We start from the raw sequence: 13,613 nt of genomic DNA on the forward strand, positions 1-13,613 counted from the left end.
AGTCATGTATATGCATATATATGATAGAGTATAGCCTTTGGTACTACGGAGTATTCAATTGTTATGAAATATTTGTTTTCTGGTGCCATTTTTACAAACCGGAAGAAATACACTTGCCTTCAAACTGCAACGGCAACTTTTCCCAAGTGGGTGCTGCCCAATTCATGACGTCGCTCTAGAGCCATCAGCCGCTGCAGCATGGTATCAAAAAAGAGCAATTGCTGGTCGTTGTGCAGACTAGGTGCTAAAAGAGGCACTTCTTTTCAACTTTGAGCAGAAATTATCCCTCTCTGCCTCACATTGCCCCTCGCTGGGCGTGTTGTTTACTGGGCAGTGGCAGCGCAGTCAAAGTAGGTACTTCCTGGAGGGTAATGCCTGCTCTACGTAGACCGGTCATGGTCACTTGTTTTCCAGGACATGGAGGAGCTGCTGCTCAGAGAGATTTACTCAGACACAGTCATTAATCAAATAAAAATATAACTTTGGGGATGATTTTGATGAATGAATAGCATCATAACAGACAAAAGCTCAAAACGGTAGATTTTGCATGATATAGGCCCTTTAAATAGAACCTCACTTTAAAAAATATTGATCCATCCCCTTAAGATGGCATTCCTAAAAGTCACAATTTAAGAAGCAATATCCAAAACAACATTGATCCTTGCAAAAGTTATATTTAAAAGACTCTACAACTCATATATTTGGGAAAACTAAATTAAATAATAAAAAAAATCCAAGGTAGATAGAACATTATTATCTTTGTTGGATATGGTTCAGATATCCGGGATTTAACATTTGTATTAAGAAACCTTCGTGTGAAATCATCTCCAGAGGTTCTAGAAGTGTCGATAGAACAGAGCCAGTCTTCTTTAAGTCGTTTGCTCTGATTTTGCTACACCAAGAGATGACGCCAGATGAGATCACTCTCCCCAGCCGACTTATAGAAGATCTGCAGCATCTTCCTACAAACACAGAAGGAGCCAGGCTCCCTCCAGAAGTACTGTCTTCTCTACAGTGCCTTCGTGTGTAAAGGTCCAGGCTGCAAATTAACCTTCTTGCCCAGACTAGTTTTATCAGAGGGGTATAAGGATTAAATGCTCCCTGTAGAACCAAAGTATTTGAATTAACAGCTCAATAAAATTCCCCATGATTGTGCATAAGAGACAGATCATCTGGGGTATTATTTGGACTTCAAGTTTGGAGAGCATAGCTGTGTGTTGTAGCAGGCTATATGGAGAACACAATGTCTTTAAAAGTAACTTAAAATATCTAGAGGTGAGAAAATATTTAATTTTAGAAAGGCTGGGGTGAAAAAAAAACAACTAAAACTTATTTTTCTGTCATTTGAATCAGTGCATTTCACCTAAACAGCGTTTCAAACTTAGATCATGGAGCAAAGGCTTGGCTTGAATAACTCTGTGGTTTTGACATGCACAGAACTATTTACATCTGGTACATTTAAAGGTTAAGAGACATGATTACAGTGAATCATCTTTCCAGATTTTTGCTACATTCACACATCAAACTGGTGCTTTATTGTTCTTTATCATGCATTGTGACCTACTCTTTTCAGACTGACTGAATTTGGTTGCATGTAAAAGTTAATTGTTTGTAAAAATAAAAGTTAAGCTGACCTCATCGCTTTATCAGAAGACCTTGGAAGATGGGTCCTGCAGATAACAATGTCCAGTGTCTGAAGTCAAAGCATAAACATTTAAGGTTGCCTTGATGAAGGCACACACTGTCCTAGGCTACGATGATCCTCAACTGCTGTGTTTTATCAAGTCTCCCAGCGCACAATTTGATCAGTTTTAGGTTTATAGTTGATTGTTTGGGTCCTTGAACTTGATTCTGTATATAATTTTTCCATCTAACACTATTTAGTCACTTCAATTAGACAGAAATCAAGTTTCTAACTCCAATATGTTACTTTTCTGAGCAGTCAAAAGATTAATCTATGGACCGAGGGCAACAGAACCGATTATAACTGATGAAAAAAATTTTTTTAAAGGAAGCTTGAAAATGAAAACCCAAACATCACCTAAAAAAATTATTTATTAAAAATGACACGACAAAACATTTCTACCACGTTTTCTGATGAACTGGCTCAGTAAGTCTTTTTAAAAATCACATGTAATATCCAAACAGCTTCTGTAGTGGTTTCTCCAAAATGTAAACACGTAAACACCAGTAAGGGACCATCGTAAAGCTTGCAGAGGCAGTTTGTCAGGTTTCACAGTAACAGGAAATACTAGACTGGATGATGATGCAGATAACTGTTTGCCATAGGCATAAAGTTTTTGAAAGGAAAACACATTTTTGATTGTATTTATATGAACTTTAGGAATACATTTACAAATCATGAAAGTAAACAAGAAAAGAGGAGAAGGGCTTGGTTTTGCTGAGCACAAGCTGTGTAATCTGTCAGTGCTCAGCAAAATGAATAATACTGAACAAAACCCCAAAACAACTGGTCATCATTCCAAGTCATAGTCGTCATAGGGCAGGATCTTCAGATTAGTTATACTATCTGAAAAAGAACCAAACAAAATGAGAAAAACACATTACTACTGTGATACAGTAATTTTGCTTTTTTTCACGGGCATAAAAAGAATCCGTCTTACCCAGAACCCACTGCTCAGACAGGATTCTGCATCCCTCAGGCCTCCTGCCACTGTACTTTCCTATGCAGATACCTGCTTGTCGAACCGTTTTGCAGGCCGTGCCTCCACACAGCTCAATCAGCTCCACCAGACTCTGAGTGGGTGGCTGGGAGCGCTGCGACACAAACATGGCTGGCTGGTCTTGGAACAGGTCCTGCTGGTGCTCCCCTGCAGAAAGGTGCCTCTGGAGACGGCAGATCTGGGAGAGAAAGAGAAACATTTAAAACATGCAATCCTCCTGGTGATGAAAGTTACATATTTCCAGTTATGCAGATGATACACAACTTTATATTGCTGATCACACAGGACTATTAGGTGTAGATTTTAACGGTAACCTAGACATTAGAATAGGGATGTTCAAAGTGTGGCCCCTGACCACAACTCACAAACAGAATAAATTTGGCTGGCCACCTCAGGTGGTTGATGCAGATACAAAAATCCGACTACTTTGCTTGTTTCATTAAAACATTGTTTTAGCTTATTCGACAAAAAATAGTTGCAATATTGATTTTAAAAAAAGATTATAATCCACATTTGGTGGCCCCCTGAGTCCTTTTAACTTGACATTATGGCCCCCATGGCAGAAAGTTTGGACACCCCTGCAATAGAACAAGGATGACTCAAGTTTTCTGCAGCTTATCTAGAATAACTATAGGTACGGATTATTCGTTTTTTTATTACACTTCAGAAACAAGGGATTCTGCGAGTTTCAATGAGTTTAAAACTTTTAAACACTTAAATACCATCATTATTGAACTTTGGGATCTACATTAAATTTGAAAAATTAAACTTCCAAACCTGCTTAAAAGCTTATATTTAACCTTCTTTAGAACTTTAACAAGGTAAATATAATTTTGTCATCCTATTTTGGCTTTTCTTTGTATGTGACTCAAGTCTTTTTACTCCTAGATTAACAAACTCCAATGCCTACAGTACAGTGTAAATATTTTAAAAACAGTTACAGACGGCAGGGCTTAGCCAACTATGGAAATCCTTGTTCTGAAGACAAGACTCATTAAATATATAGTTTTCCTTAAAGAAGGAGCCAATATTGAATAACATAAGATTGTTTTGATTTTTATTCCTGAAACAAAGAGTCCCAACGGTTCCAGAATATTCTCACTTCCATATAATACGAGACCACAGCGCTCCTCGGGGACATTCAGTGCTGCCACTTTTGAATTGTTCAACAAAACTGTGCCTTGACACAATTCAGCCTTGGAGATCCACTGTAGGTCCTTTAATTTCCTCAGTTGGTTTCAGTTCTGAAATGCATTTTCAGCTGGTTGATCTTTTACTGAGAAGTGTGCTCCATTTCACAGCATGAGTAACAAACTTTATTTACAATAGCCAGGGATTCCCATGAATTTGCAGAAGCATCTAAGGGATGTTCAGAGGAAATCAGATGGACATGAGCTTGATTTTGGGTGTCAGATCAAAAGGTGTGAATACTTCTCTAACTGTTATATTTAAATGTTTTATACATTTACAAAAATGTAACATTAACCTAAACCTTATTGACACCTTAGTGCTAAATCTAACCCTTAGCCCAGAAAAGAATGTGAGGACCAAAAAGAGGTTCCTACTTTTAATCCAAGTCCTCACTTTACTAGAAAAATTAGCAAAAATGTTTGCGCTCAGCTGCAAGTATGCGAATGCACGTCCCAGGAGAGTGAAACAGTGAGAGGTAAATCTTATTCACAGCACCAAGCCAAGTCATATTCTGTGGTGAATACAAAATATGAAACACCAGAGACTCCACACAGTTCATTAAATGGGCTTAGTTAATCAAACCATAATCTGTTCTACTATTTGTCGCTGTACTTTACAGACTGACATTTGAAAATGTTTTCAGTGCAATACATTGGTGCTCGTGATTTACATTCGACTGCATTACTCCAACAAAATCAGAATCAAGCAGCCAGGGAAGTACCTCTAAGACCAAATCATCGACTACAGAGGTCTTCAACGTGGGGGTCAAAGCACCACCTGCGGTACCTCGACCCCCCCCCCCCCATACCCACGAACCCCCAAGCTTGTAAACCCACTCTGTTATTTGTGCTTACATAGAAAATAAAATGACTGGTCACACATAAATAATAGAATATTCTTCTCATTCCTGTTTAAAGTTATTTGTATGATTAAAGGTATTTTTTTTACATTTTCTTTACATTATACATTGTTAACTAAAGCCATTACCGTATTTTCGGACCATAAGGCACACCGGATTATAAGGCACACTAAATATTCATCCCAAGTGTGTAATATCACTCCGGCCCTTCACATACACAGATCTCTCCTGAGAGAGAAAGATATCCGTCTCTGTCGGGAGGACAGAGTAAGATAAGGTATGTCTATTTATATAGGACTTTTCAGTAATAAGTCATTCAAAGTGATGTACATGAATGAAAAACATTAAAGACATTCATAGGAAACACAAGAAATAAGCTAAGAACTAATGCGGTACCGCGCACGTGACGTCACCGTCTCAAGAGCAACGCCCCTTTTGCCGCTTAGGTAGGGCATACAGGAGAGAACGCACGGATAACCCAGCTATTACAAGCGCAACAGAACCAGCGATATGACCGACTTTACAGCCGTTAAACTTTCCCAAGACGATGTCCCAGGCACACGGTTTACTGGTCGCACTGTCGAAGAACACACCAACCTTCAGCTCAAACGATGGCTTGAGGTTCGAGGGCTTAAAAAGACTGGAAAACTGGCCGAGATGATGAACGGTAAGCTTTGTTGTTTTTTTCCTGCGCGGCGATCATGGCAGCGTCGGCCGTTTTTTTTTGTTGTTGTTTGCAATCACCGTCCAGGAATGGGTATATGTTTAATGTTTGTCTCATTTGAAATGTTTTTGAGCAAGCTATCCTGGTAGCAGGCTATCATGTTAGCGCCTGCTACCATGATAGCCTATATGCTGTCATGGTAGCAGGCGCTACTTTATTAACATGTCGGCCACCAAAATACTCTTACCATGACTTGATGTCGCTGGAATTGGGTCAGGATGTTCTTCGGTTGGGCCCTTTCCTCCGACAAAATGCTTGCTACATATGTACTTGAATTTGGTAACTTTTTCCGGGTTGAACTGTTGTGTAGGCCGACCGCCCCGGTCCCAGCGCACACATTTCTCCTTGGCAGTCTTGAAGAAAACATCCTTCATATGTGGCCGATCAGCGTAACTCGAGTCGCTGTTGCACGTTCCATAGCAACAATGTTTAAAAACCATGGTCTTAGATTTGGAAAAAGCAGTCGTTTACCGAGTAAAACCTAGGCTAACGCACGTCTCTTTTACAGCAAAACAACGGCGGCTTTCCGGAGTTTGCCCCACTGCGTAACACGTGATGTGACGTCATCGTGACGTTACGTTTCTAAATATAGCTCGCGCGCGGTACCCCATTGGACTACACTGCCCTCTTTCTAACATAAGGCCAAAATAAACGTAACTTTTATATTGAATTAACTATAATTAATTATTTTTGCGGGCTGCCTAAAGGCTCCCACATACTCGGGCGTACTGTGAGCTTGGCGGACTCCACACTGACTCTCCACGGACGTTTTACCGTTCACAGTCGAGCGTACTATTGCCTACATGAATGCACTTCTAGTTTCGACATTACAGTCAGGCAGTCTTATAGACAGCTCAGGGGTCCGATCAGGTAGTGACACAGTGTACCATAATGCTCCGAATATCCATTGAGCGGAGCAGCTTCGTTGCTAACCAAAGTTATACTTACACATTTTAACAGATTCTTGAGCGTATTGTACCACATAGAATCGGTCAGTAAGCACAACTTTAATCATATAAAAGGCGCACCATCAATTTTGAGAAGATTTAAGGATTTTAAGTGCGCCTTATAGTCCGAAAAATGCGGTAGGCAGGTCATATTAATGTAATAGCAACCAGTGTTTGTATGACCTTCACCCTTTTGGATTATATGTGTTGAGTGTGTGTGTGTTTGTGAGTGAGTTTATCACCAGGAGGTACCCAGATGTAACAGTGGCGAGAATAGAATAGAAAACACACAGAACCCAAGAGCAGCAACGGGCAAGAGGACCCGGCCCCACCAGGCCGCCGCAGTCCCAGGCAGACTGACACAAGGTGTCCCCCTATAGGGTAGCCATCCGCCCCCACACAGAGGTAGGTGGCCAGCAAGGCACAAGAGATGTAGCACTCAGGCAAAGGGAGCCAGCTAACTTCTAATGTTGGGTTTATTGTTCACTAATATATGAAATAACCTTTGTTTGAAACAATGTATTGGAACACTTCGCAAATAAACAAATAACTTTCAAGTATTGTCTTACTTTGTAGTTTTCCCAAGACAAAATTAAATATTCAAACTGTTAGAGTGAGTCTTCTTGCGACTCTTTCAAAAGCGGATTATACTAATCTTTAATTTCATAATAGTTAACAATGCTGTCAATATGTATTTGGCCCCTGCAGATTTCTTCAGTTTTTACCTGTATGTCACACTTAAAGGCTTCAGATCGTCAAAAAAAAATCTTATTGTCAGCCAAAAATAATATTGAGTAAATTTTAGCCCAGTTTCTTACTAATTATTGTTGAAAGCAATTTCTTGATTCTACGGGTCTGACAGTAATCGGTCCGGGGTCTAGCTAATAAAATTGAACGAAAAGCATGGTTAATCAGTGTTAATTCATGATTAAAAAGAGAGGCAATTATTTTTTATTTAAAAATAGAGCCAAATATGTTTGGATAACCTTAAATTGTAAATAAGTAACTAGAACACCAATAGCCTTGTGCTTAATTATACTACAGCAGTGTAGAATACAATTGTGTGGTCACAAATACTTACATTTCATTAAACTAAAACCTTTATCTCAAGCTTAAGTAGCAATTTATGCCAGTAGATTTCCCACTTTGATGTTGAAGAACCAGATTTGTAAGTCAGGGCAGCTTCATTAGAGCCATTTTAATGCTGAAGTTCTCCCACTAGCCTGAAGGTGGCTGCTGGAGCTACACCAAAAGCTTTTTCAAGCACACACACATGCACACACCTCATCCATAACTTCACAGGCAAAGCAGAACACCACAGTTGTAGGTTTAAAGCATAAACCTCAGCATGTATAGAATGAATAGAGACAATTTAGCACTTTTAGCACTAATAACACAGGTTAGCTCCGTTGAGTTTCTGCAGGCCTGTTCTAAAGAACAGGCCTGCTAGACTAAATAGGAGCTCTCTGCAGGTCTGTTTGTTTTCAGGCTTGCTGAGTGACAAGCTTAGCTCTCAGAAAGGCCCACTCCATATTTGACGAGGGTCTCTTAGCAAACTGAAGGGGACAATCTGCACCATTCTCAGTCAAATACCTGGAAAAAAGGTGAAAGAGTTTTGATATGGCCAGTGCACACACAGGTTTTACCCTATGTCAAGAAATCAGGGACTACTGAGACATTTGAAAGGTCTTCAGGTGTAATATAATAATAATATATATATATATATATATATATATATATATAAATATTAAAAAAAAGATTAAATAGACATTAGATAATTTCATTATGTTTCCAACAAAGCGGCTGATGTGAATTTAAAAGTGGTTCAACCTTTGCAGGAATCCAATCTTGTTTTTGTATGAATGACCATCAAAGCTTGAACACCGGTTAACAATTACTTTAATCAAACACACCATTACAGCACTCTCTCAGTGACATTTACTGGCTGTGCTGTATTTAAAGGGAGTTTAAATTTGCATAAATTTCATTTTATAACTGGCTTCTAGTTGCATTAATTTGTGAATTATGCGGAATGTTAAAACGGCACTTCATTTGTCATGTACTAAAGTTCCTAATTATATTAAAAAAGAGGCAACAGAAATACTGGCATATTAAATAAAAGCTCTATTTAAAAACAAGGGAATGTATCACAATGCAGTGGCAGCAGGAAAATCCTTGGTGCTTGTATTCATGTGGATGCTACTTTGACCTGTACCACCAACCCCCCCATGGAAACAGCACTCCCTGGCGATGGTGGTCTCCACACAGCAGGACAATGGGTCCATCAAGCCACAGAAACTGCAACAAAGACCTCAAGGCTTTGATCGGCCTGAAAGACTCAACAGATTCCCGTCTGACCAAGTAACCGTGGGACTAACCAAAACAATCCATATCCCGAGTGACCCCCAAGCCAAACCCAGTGGGCCCGCTACCCACATCCTTACTTTCAGTGACTGCGTTTAATTACAGCCGGAGTTATTAGTCAGAACAGGGAGAACTAAGTGGGACAGGCAGAGTATGTGATTATGCTGTCAAAAGATGACACTTTAATCAGTTTTAAACCCTTTAGGGTTCAGTTTAAGACAATATATTCTAGTTTAATTAATGTAGCAGGCACAGCATTTCAATAATTGCTTTACAAACTATTAATAATTCTGTTAGAAAGCTATAGAATTTTTTTATGTTAAGCAGTAATAGAAGAGAATAATTGAGTAAGATTATTCATGTGGAAAGTTTTTCACTTTCAGCCATACTATGTCTGATAATACTGACTTTCATTTAACTCTGTTTTTGTTTTAATGGCAGCAAAAGGATCCACTGTTTTCTTAAGTAATTACCTTAGGTATCCTTCTGCTGTTTGCTGGCGAGCTGTTAGCCTAAAATGGGATTTTGAAGCATTATTTTGCAGCTGGCAGTAAATTAGTCAAACGGACGGAGTTTGTTTTATGAATTATGGAGCTTGTTATAAAAAGTAGTCAAGAATATTTAATTGATTTCAATGAGAATTCCCATTTCCATTTATTTTGGTTTTGGTCTTTGGTTCTCTAGTTAATAATGTCATAATTTAAAGGGGACATATCATGCTCTTTATTACCTTCCTTTACATAATGAAATCATTCAGTTGAAGTCTATATAAAGTAGAACTGCAATGCTTTGTTCTGAATTCTTTGTTATTGTTGCCCCAAAAGCCCCTCCTTTACCCTTGTTCTGCGATGCGTCTGAGACCAACTAATTTTGGTGCTGTCTCTTTAAATCTAAGAGGCACTTCACACCCCAAATAATTGATTTCCCTGTGCAACTGCTGTAAGAATGTTATAAGTTGAATTGATTCAAATTATTTGAAGGAGCTTAAAAAAAAAACAGAAACCCTTAAAAGGCATATAGCCACGTTATATGTGTATACCAAAAAGACCAAATTCCAGTTGATTATGATAAAATTAAGGTTATATACTCCAAGTGTCCATCCAGATAGTATTTTGTTGTGTTTTTGAGCCTAAAAATAACCACCTCATCAGGCGTGATGAGCAGATATAAACAGACGTGGCGCCATCTACTGGCAGTACCGCAGAACTATCAGAAAACCAGATGGCGACTAATACATCACTAGTATACAACGGCGAACTGAGCCTGAGCCCTCTGATACGCTTTCAAAGACAAGCCGTTATTAGTTTAAAAGTGCAAAGTGCTTTATGCTTTGTTTGCTCAATTTGTTAGTAAATAAAGCCTTTTGTGTTTATTTATGATATTAACGGAAGTACGTACTTGCGCATGTGCAGCAGGAGTTAAAACAGAACCGGCTAATGGCTATTAGTATCTCGCAGTGAAATAATGAAGAAACGTCCAAGATCCAGTGAAAAAAAACTAAAAAAAAAACTAAATAAAAAAAAGATTCCAAGAGGGAAAAGACTGGAAAGTTGCCGGGAATACAGTATGAACGTAGATGTTCACTGAAGCAGACGCTAAACCTGCCGAGGCTCAGATGGGACACAGAGTTGATTGACGTCATTAAATGTTCTGATATAAGGCTCTTAAAGTTGCTGTAGATCGTTGGTCTTTGATCACACCGAGCTGCAACTTTATTGCGAGGCATTACAGGGGGTCAGGCTTGGTCCGGCATTATCTACAATTGATTTATAAATTAAGCAAACCGGCATTATGATAGTTCTGCAATACTGTTGCTAGATGGCGCTACGTCTGTTTTCCTCTCTGATTTCTTCATCGTGCCAGAGAGGGAATTATTTTTCGGCTCAAAAAGGACAATCAAAACACTATCAAGATGGAGGCTTGGTGTATATAACCTTATTTTATCATGATCAAACGTTTTTGGTATTTTTTATAAGCATGTTACATGGCTATATACCTTTAAATAAACCAATCTACAGCAACTCAAAGAACCTCATATCAGAACATCAAGAAGAAAATTCCCATTCATAAACGGAAACAGGGACACAGCATCAAGGTAAATACCAATCAATCTATCTATATTGTTGTTTGTACTTAAGACTGTAGAGGCTAAGAAGAGCGTTGCTATTACTATTATTGCAGTATTAATAAGGATGTTTACTCACAGTTCGCTGGGAGATGCTAATAGCCATTAGCTGTTTCACTTCCCTGCACATGCGCAGTATTGTACTTCCATTGATATTATAAATAAACAGGAAGGGCTTTATTTACCAACAAACTGAGCAAAAACAAAGCATAAAGCAGCAAAATAATAACTAATATGACAACAGGACGTGATAATCTTTCATAAAAACTTTGTATGCAACATGAGTGAGTTTCTGACGTATACATTTAAAAAAGAGGTAAAATAATGTGGCTATGCATCCTTAAAACCGTGTGAGCCCTACCATAAAGATTTTGAGACAATTGGTTGCACAAGTGCTTGAGGAATGTAGGTTTTATGGTCTTGCTTTCAGAAATGTGGACATAGCGGTGAGTTCAAAGGTAATGATCCATTGTGTCCTACTTGAAAAACCGGAACTGATTTTTACAAGGGGTTTCATAAAGAGGAGGATGGGGCTTTCTTGTTTCTGAGGCATGTACCGGTACTTCTCAAAACACTTTTATTTGAAAGTCACAATATGATAAAGACAATATCTTTTCCTACATTTTAAATCAATTCAATAAACAAATTACCAAATACCAAAAGGAAGGTATGGCAGTAGGGAGGATTTGTTGTGTTACGCCAGACCTCAGCTTAGCAATAAAAAAGGTAAAAAACTTTTATTTGATCAAAACTATGGTTTTATATAAAGTTTAGCTATTTGCTAATATCACCATATCTTGAATATGTGCATGAATGGTGTTGCTAGCTGAAAATAAAAGGATATATTTAGCCTTCAAAGAGAACGAGGTGTTTCACTTATTTAAAAGTATGCCCCATTCATTACTAGTTTTAACAAAGTTAAATATTTTAAAACAATAAGACCTATAAAGAGCACAAGTCATAGCTATGGTGTCCTGAAAATGCTGAAGGTGCCGATACAAAAACACACAGATTACAAGGGTAAAAAATATCTGGAACAAGTCAACAGCTAAAGGATCTCAGTAGCATTGACCCAATAACTCCTTCTAGTAGATAGTATCTACTGGAGCCCTATAACCTAGTTCCTTTACAGTAGACTGAGCAGGATACATAAAATGATTAAATCATTGATTGTCAACTTGGGTACGAACGTCCCCCCCCGCCGGGGGTGAGTTAGCGCACGGTGAGTGTGAAATGTCCCTTGGTGGATGACATCATTTTGTTTCTGGAAAAAGAAAAGCATTAACATGGCGAAGAGGCCCCATTGACCCAGAGGCAACTCAAATACGCCAGTTCATACCACTGAGGGTAAACAATGAGTCCAAGCACTCATTAAAACTCCCAATTATCTGCATGATTGTTACGGCTATCAGAATTGCAACTTAACGAATTTTAGTGAAAAATATCCAAACTGTCTTCGGGTTCTCTGCGGTCCCAAAATCACATTGAAAACTCCACATTCTTACCTCGGCAGACCGATCGATACGTCTGCTGCCATATATTACGCCAACATTAATCTTGCTGGAAACAATGAGTCAGCGTGCAGCCAGAGCAATGCAGACAGCCTGCCTTGTAACTATGGAACAATAAATGGATCTTGACATCCAACATATAGGGAAACGCGGTGTTTGCTTGACAGTTCAGCAGATGTTCCCCATGCTCACAGCATTAGGAAACAGTCTGGCGTGTGGTATGCATAGGATGTGGCTCAGTGATAAATTCACTGAATGAATAGCCCCTAGAGGCAATGCTATTAAAATGAATTACTGTCGCTGTTCACCGCCTCCCTTGTGCTGTCAGTAACCTTAAAACAAACGGAGACGCAACCGAACGGCCTATGTGACTCAGCCAGCACACCTGAAAAAAGTTGGTGTTTTTAAAATGACGACAAGTCCTTCCTCTTTAGTAATGTGCCTTAAATATGTTGCATTTCCCTCATACAGTCGGGATTACATCAGCGTACTTCCTACAATTCTGCAGAGAGCCAGTCCGAAGCTTTCCTGTCAGAGAATGATTTATGCCGTATAGCGGACACTGAAAGGTGGTTAAGTTGAGCTAATGTAGGCATTCATCAAAAACAACGCACAGGCATTTATGCATGATGATAAACTAAAAACAGTTTTTGCTTCAGACAACACTGCAGTGGGACGAAGACTTTTCACAAGTGTCTTTCAAGATAGTCATTCCAACAGGTAATAAAGCAACTTACAAGGACATATTTCTGGGAGGCAGCCTTGTAATGCTGCATTTGATTTACAGGGCATTGAATTTCAGCACATCAGAGACAAAAAAGACCATTCTGTCTTCAAAACTAAAAGCTTTTTGAAACATGTCCACAAACATAAAGCTAACATATAAAACTTCCCAATATGTTATTTCTGGCTGCAGACTTGTCAAATTTGGAAGGGCTTATTCTATGCAAGAAAAACTTCCTTTAAAAGCACAGGATGTCATCTTTGAGGACGTCTCTCTATCAAACAAACAAACTGATGTTTTATTTTTATTGTTTGGCCTCCAAAGCAGAACTAGTTTAAGAAAACCAGGTACAGTTTAAAATCTAGATCTAATAGGGTCTACAGGCTAAAAACTGTTTGGCAAAACTCCAACTCTTTCATTTTGTTGCTTGTAGATTTCTCTGAAGCATTTGGTACTATGGTCAAAATATTTAATTTTCACAACT

At 38.8% G+C, this 13,613-nt stretch overlaps 1 protein-coding gene across 2 annotated transcripts in view; it reads right to left on the minus strand.

Annotated features, from left to right (window-relative positions):
- Positions 1–2,037: 2,037 nt before the first annotated feature.
- Positions 2,038–13,613, minus strand: part of mcph1 (microcephalin 1) — a 50,343-nt gene continuing 38,767 nt past the window's right edge. For both annotated transcript variants that reach the window (XM_012877984.3, XM_021324173.2), the window contains exons 14-15: positions 2,625–2,862; positions 2,038–2,530 (exon numbers count right to left, since the gene is read on the minus strand). In XM_012877984.3, coding sequence (XP_012733438.2) covers positions 2,478–2,530; positions 2,625–2,862 — 291 coding nt within the window. In that variant the 3' untranslated portion in view covers positions 2,038–2,477. The remainder of the gene's footprint in view (positions 2,531–2,624; positions 2,863–13,613) is intronic.

The sequence above is a fragment of the Fundulus heteroclitus genome, chromosome 22, assembly GCF_011125445.2.
Source record: "Fundulus heteroclitus isolate FHET01 chromosome 22, MU-UCD_Fhet_4.1, whole genome shotgun sequence".
NCBI lineage: Eukaryota > Metazoa > Chordata > Actinopteri > Cyprinodontiformes > Fundulidae > Fundulus > Fundulus heteroclitus.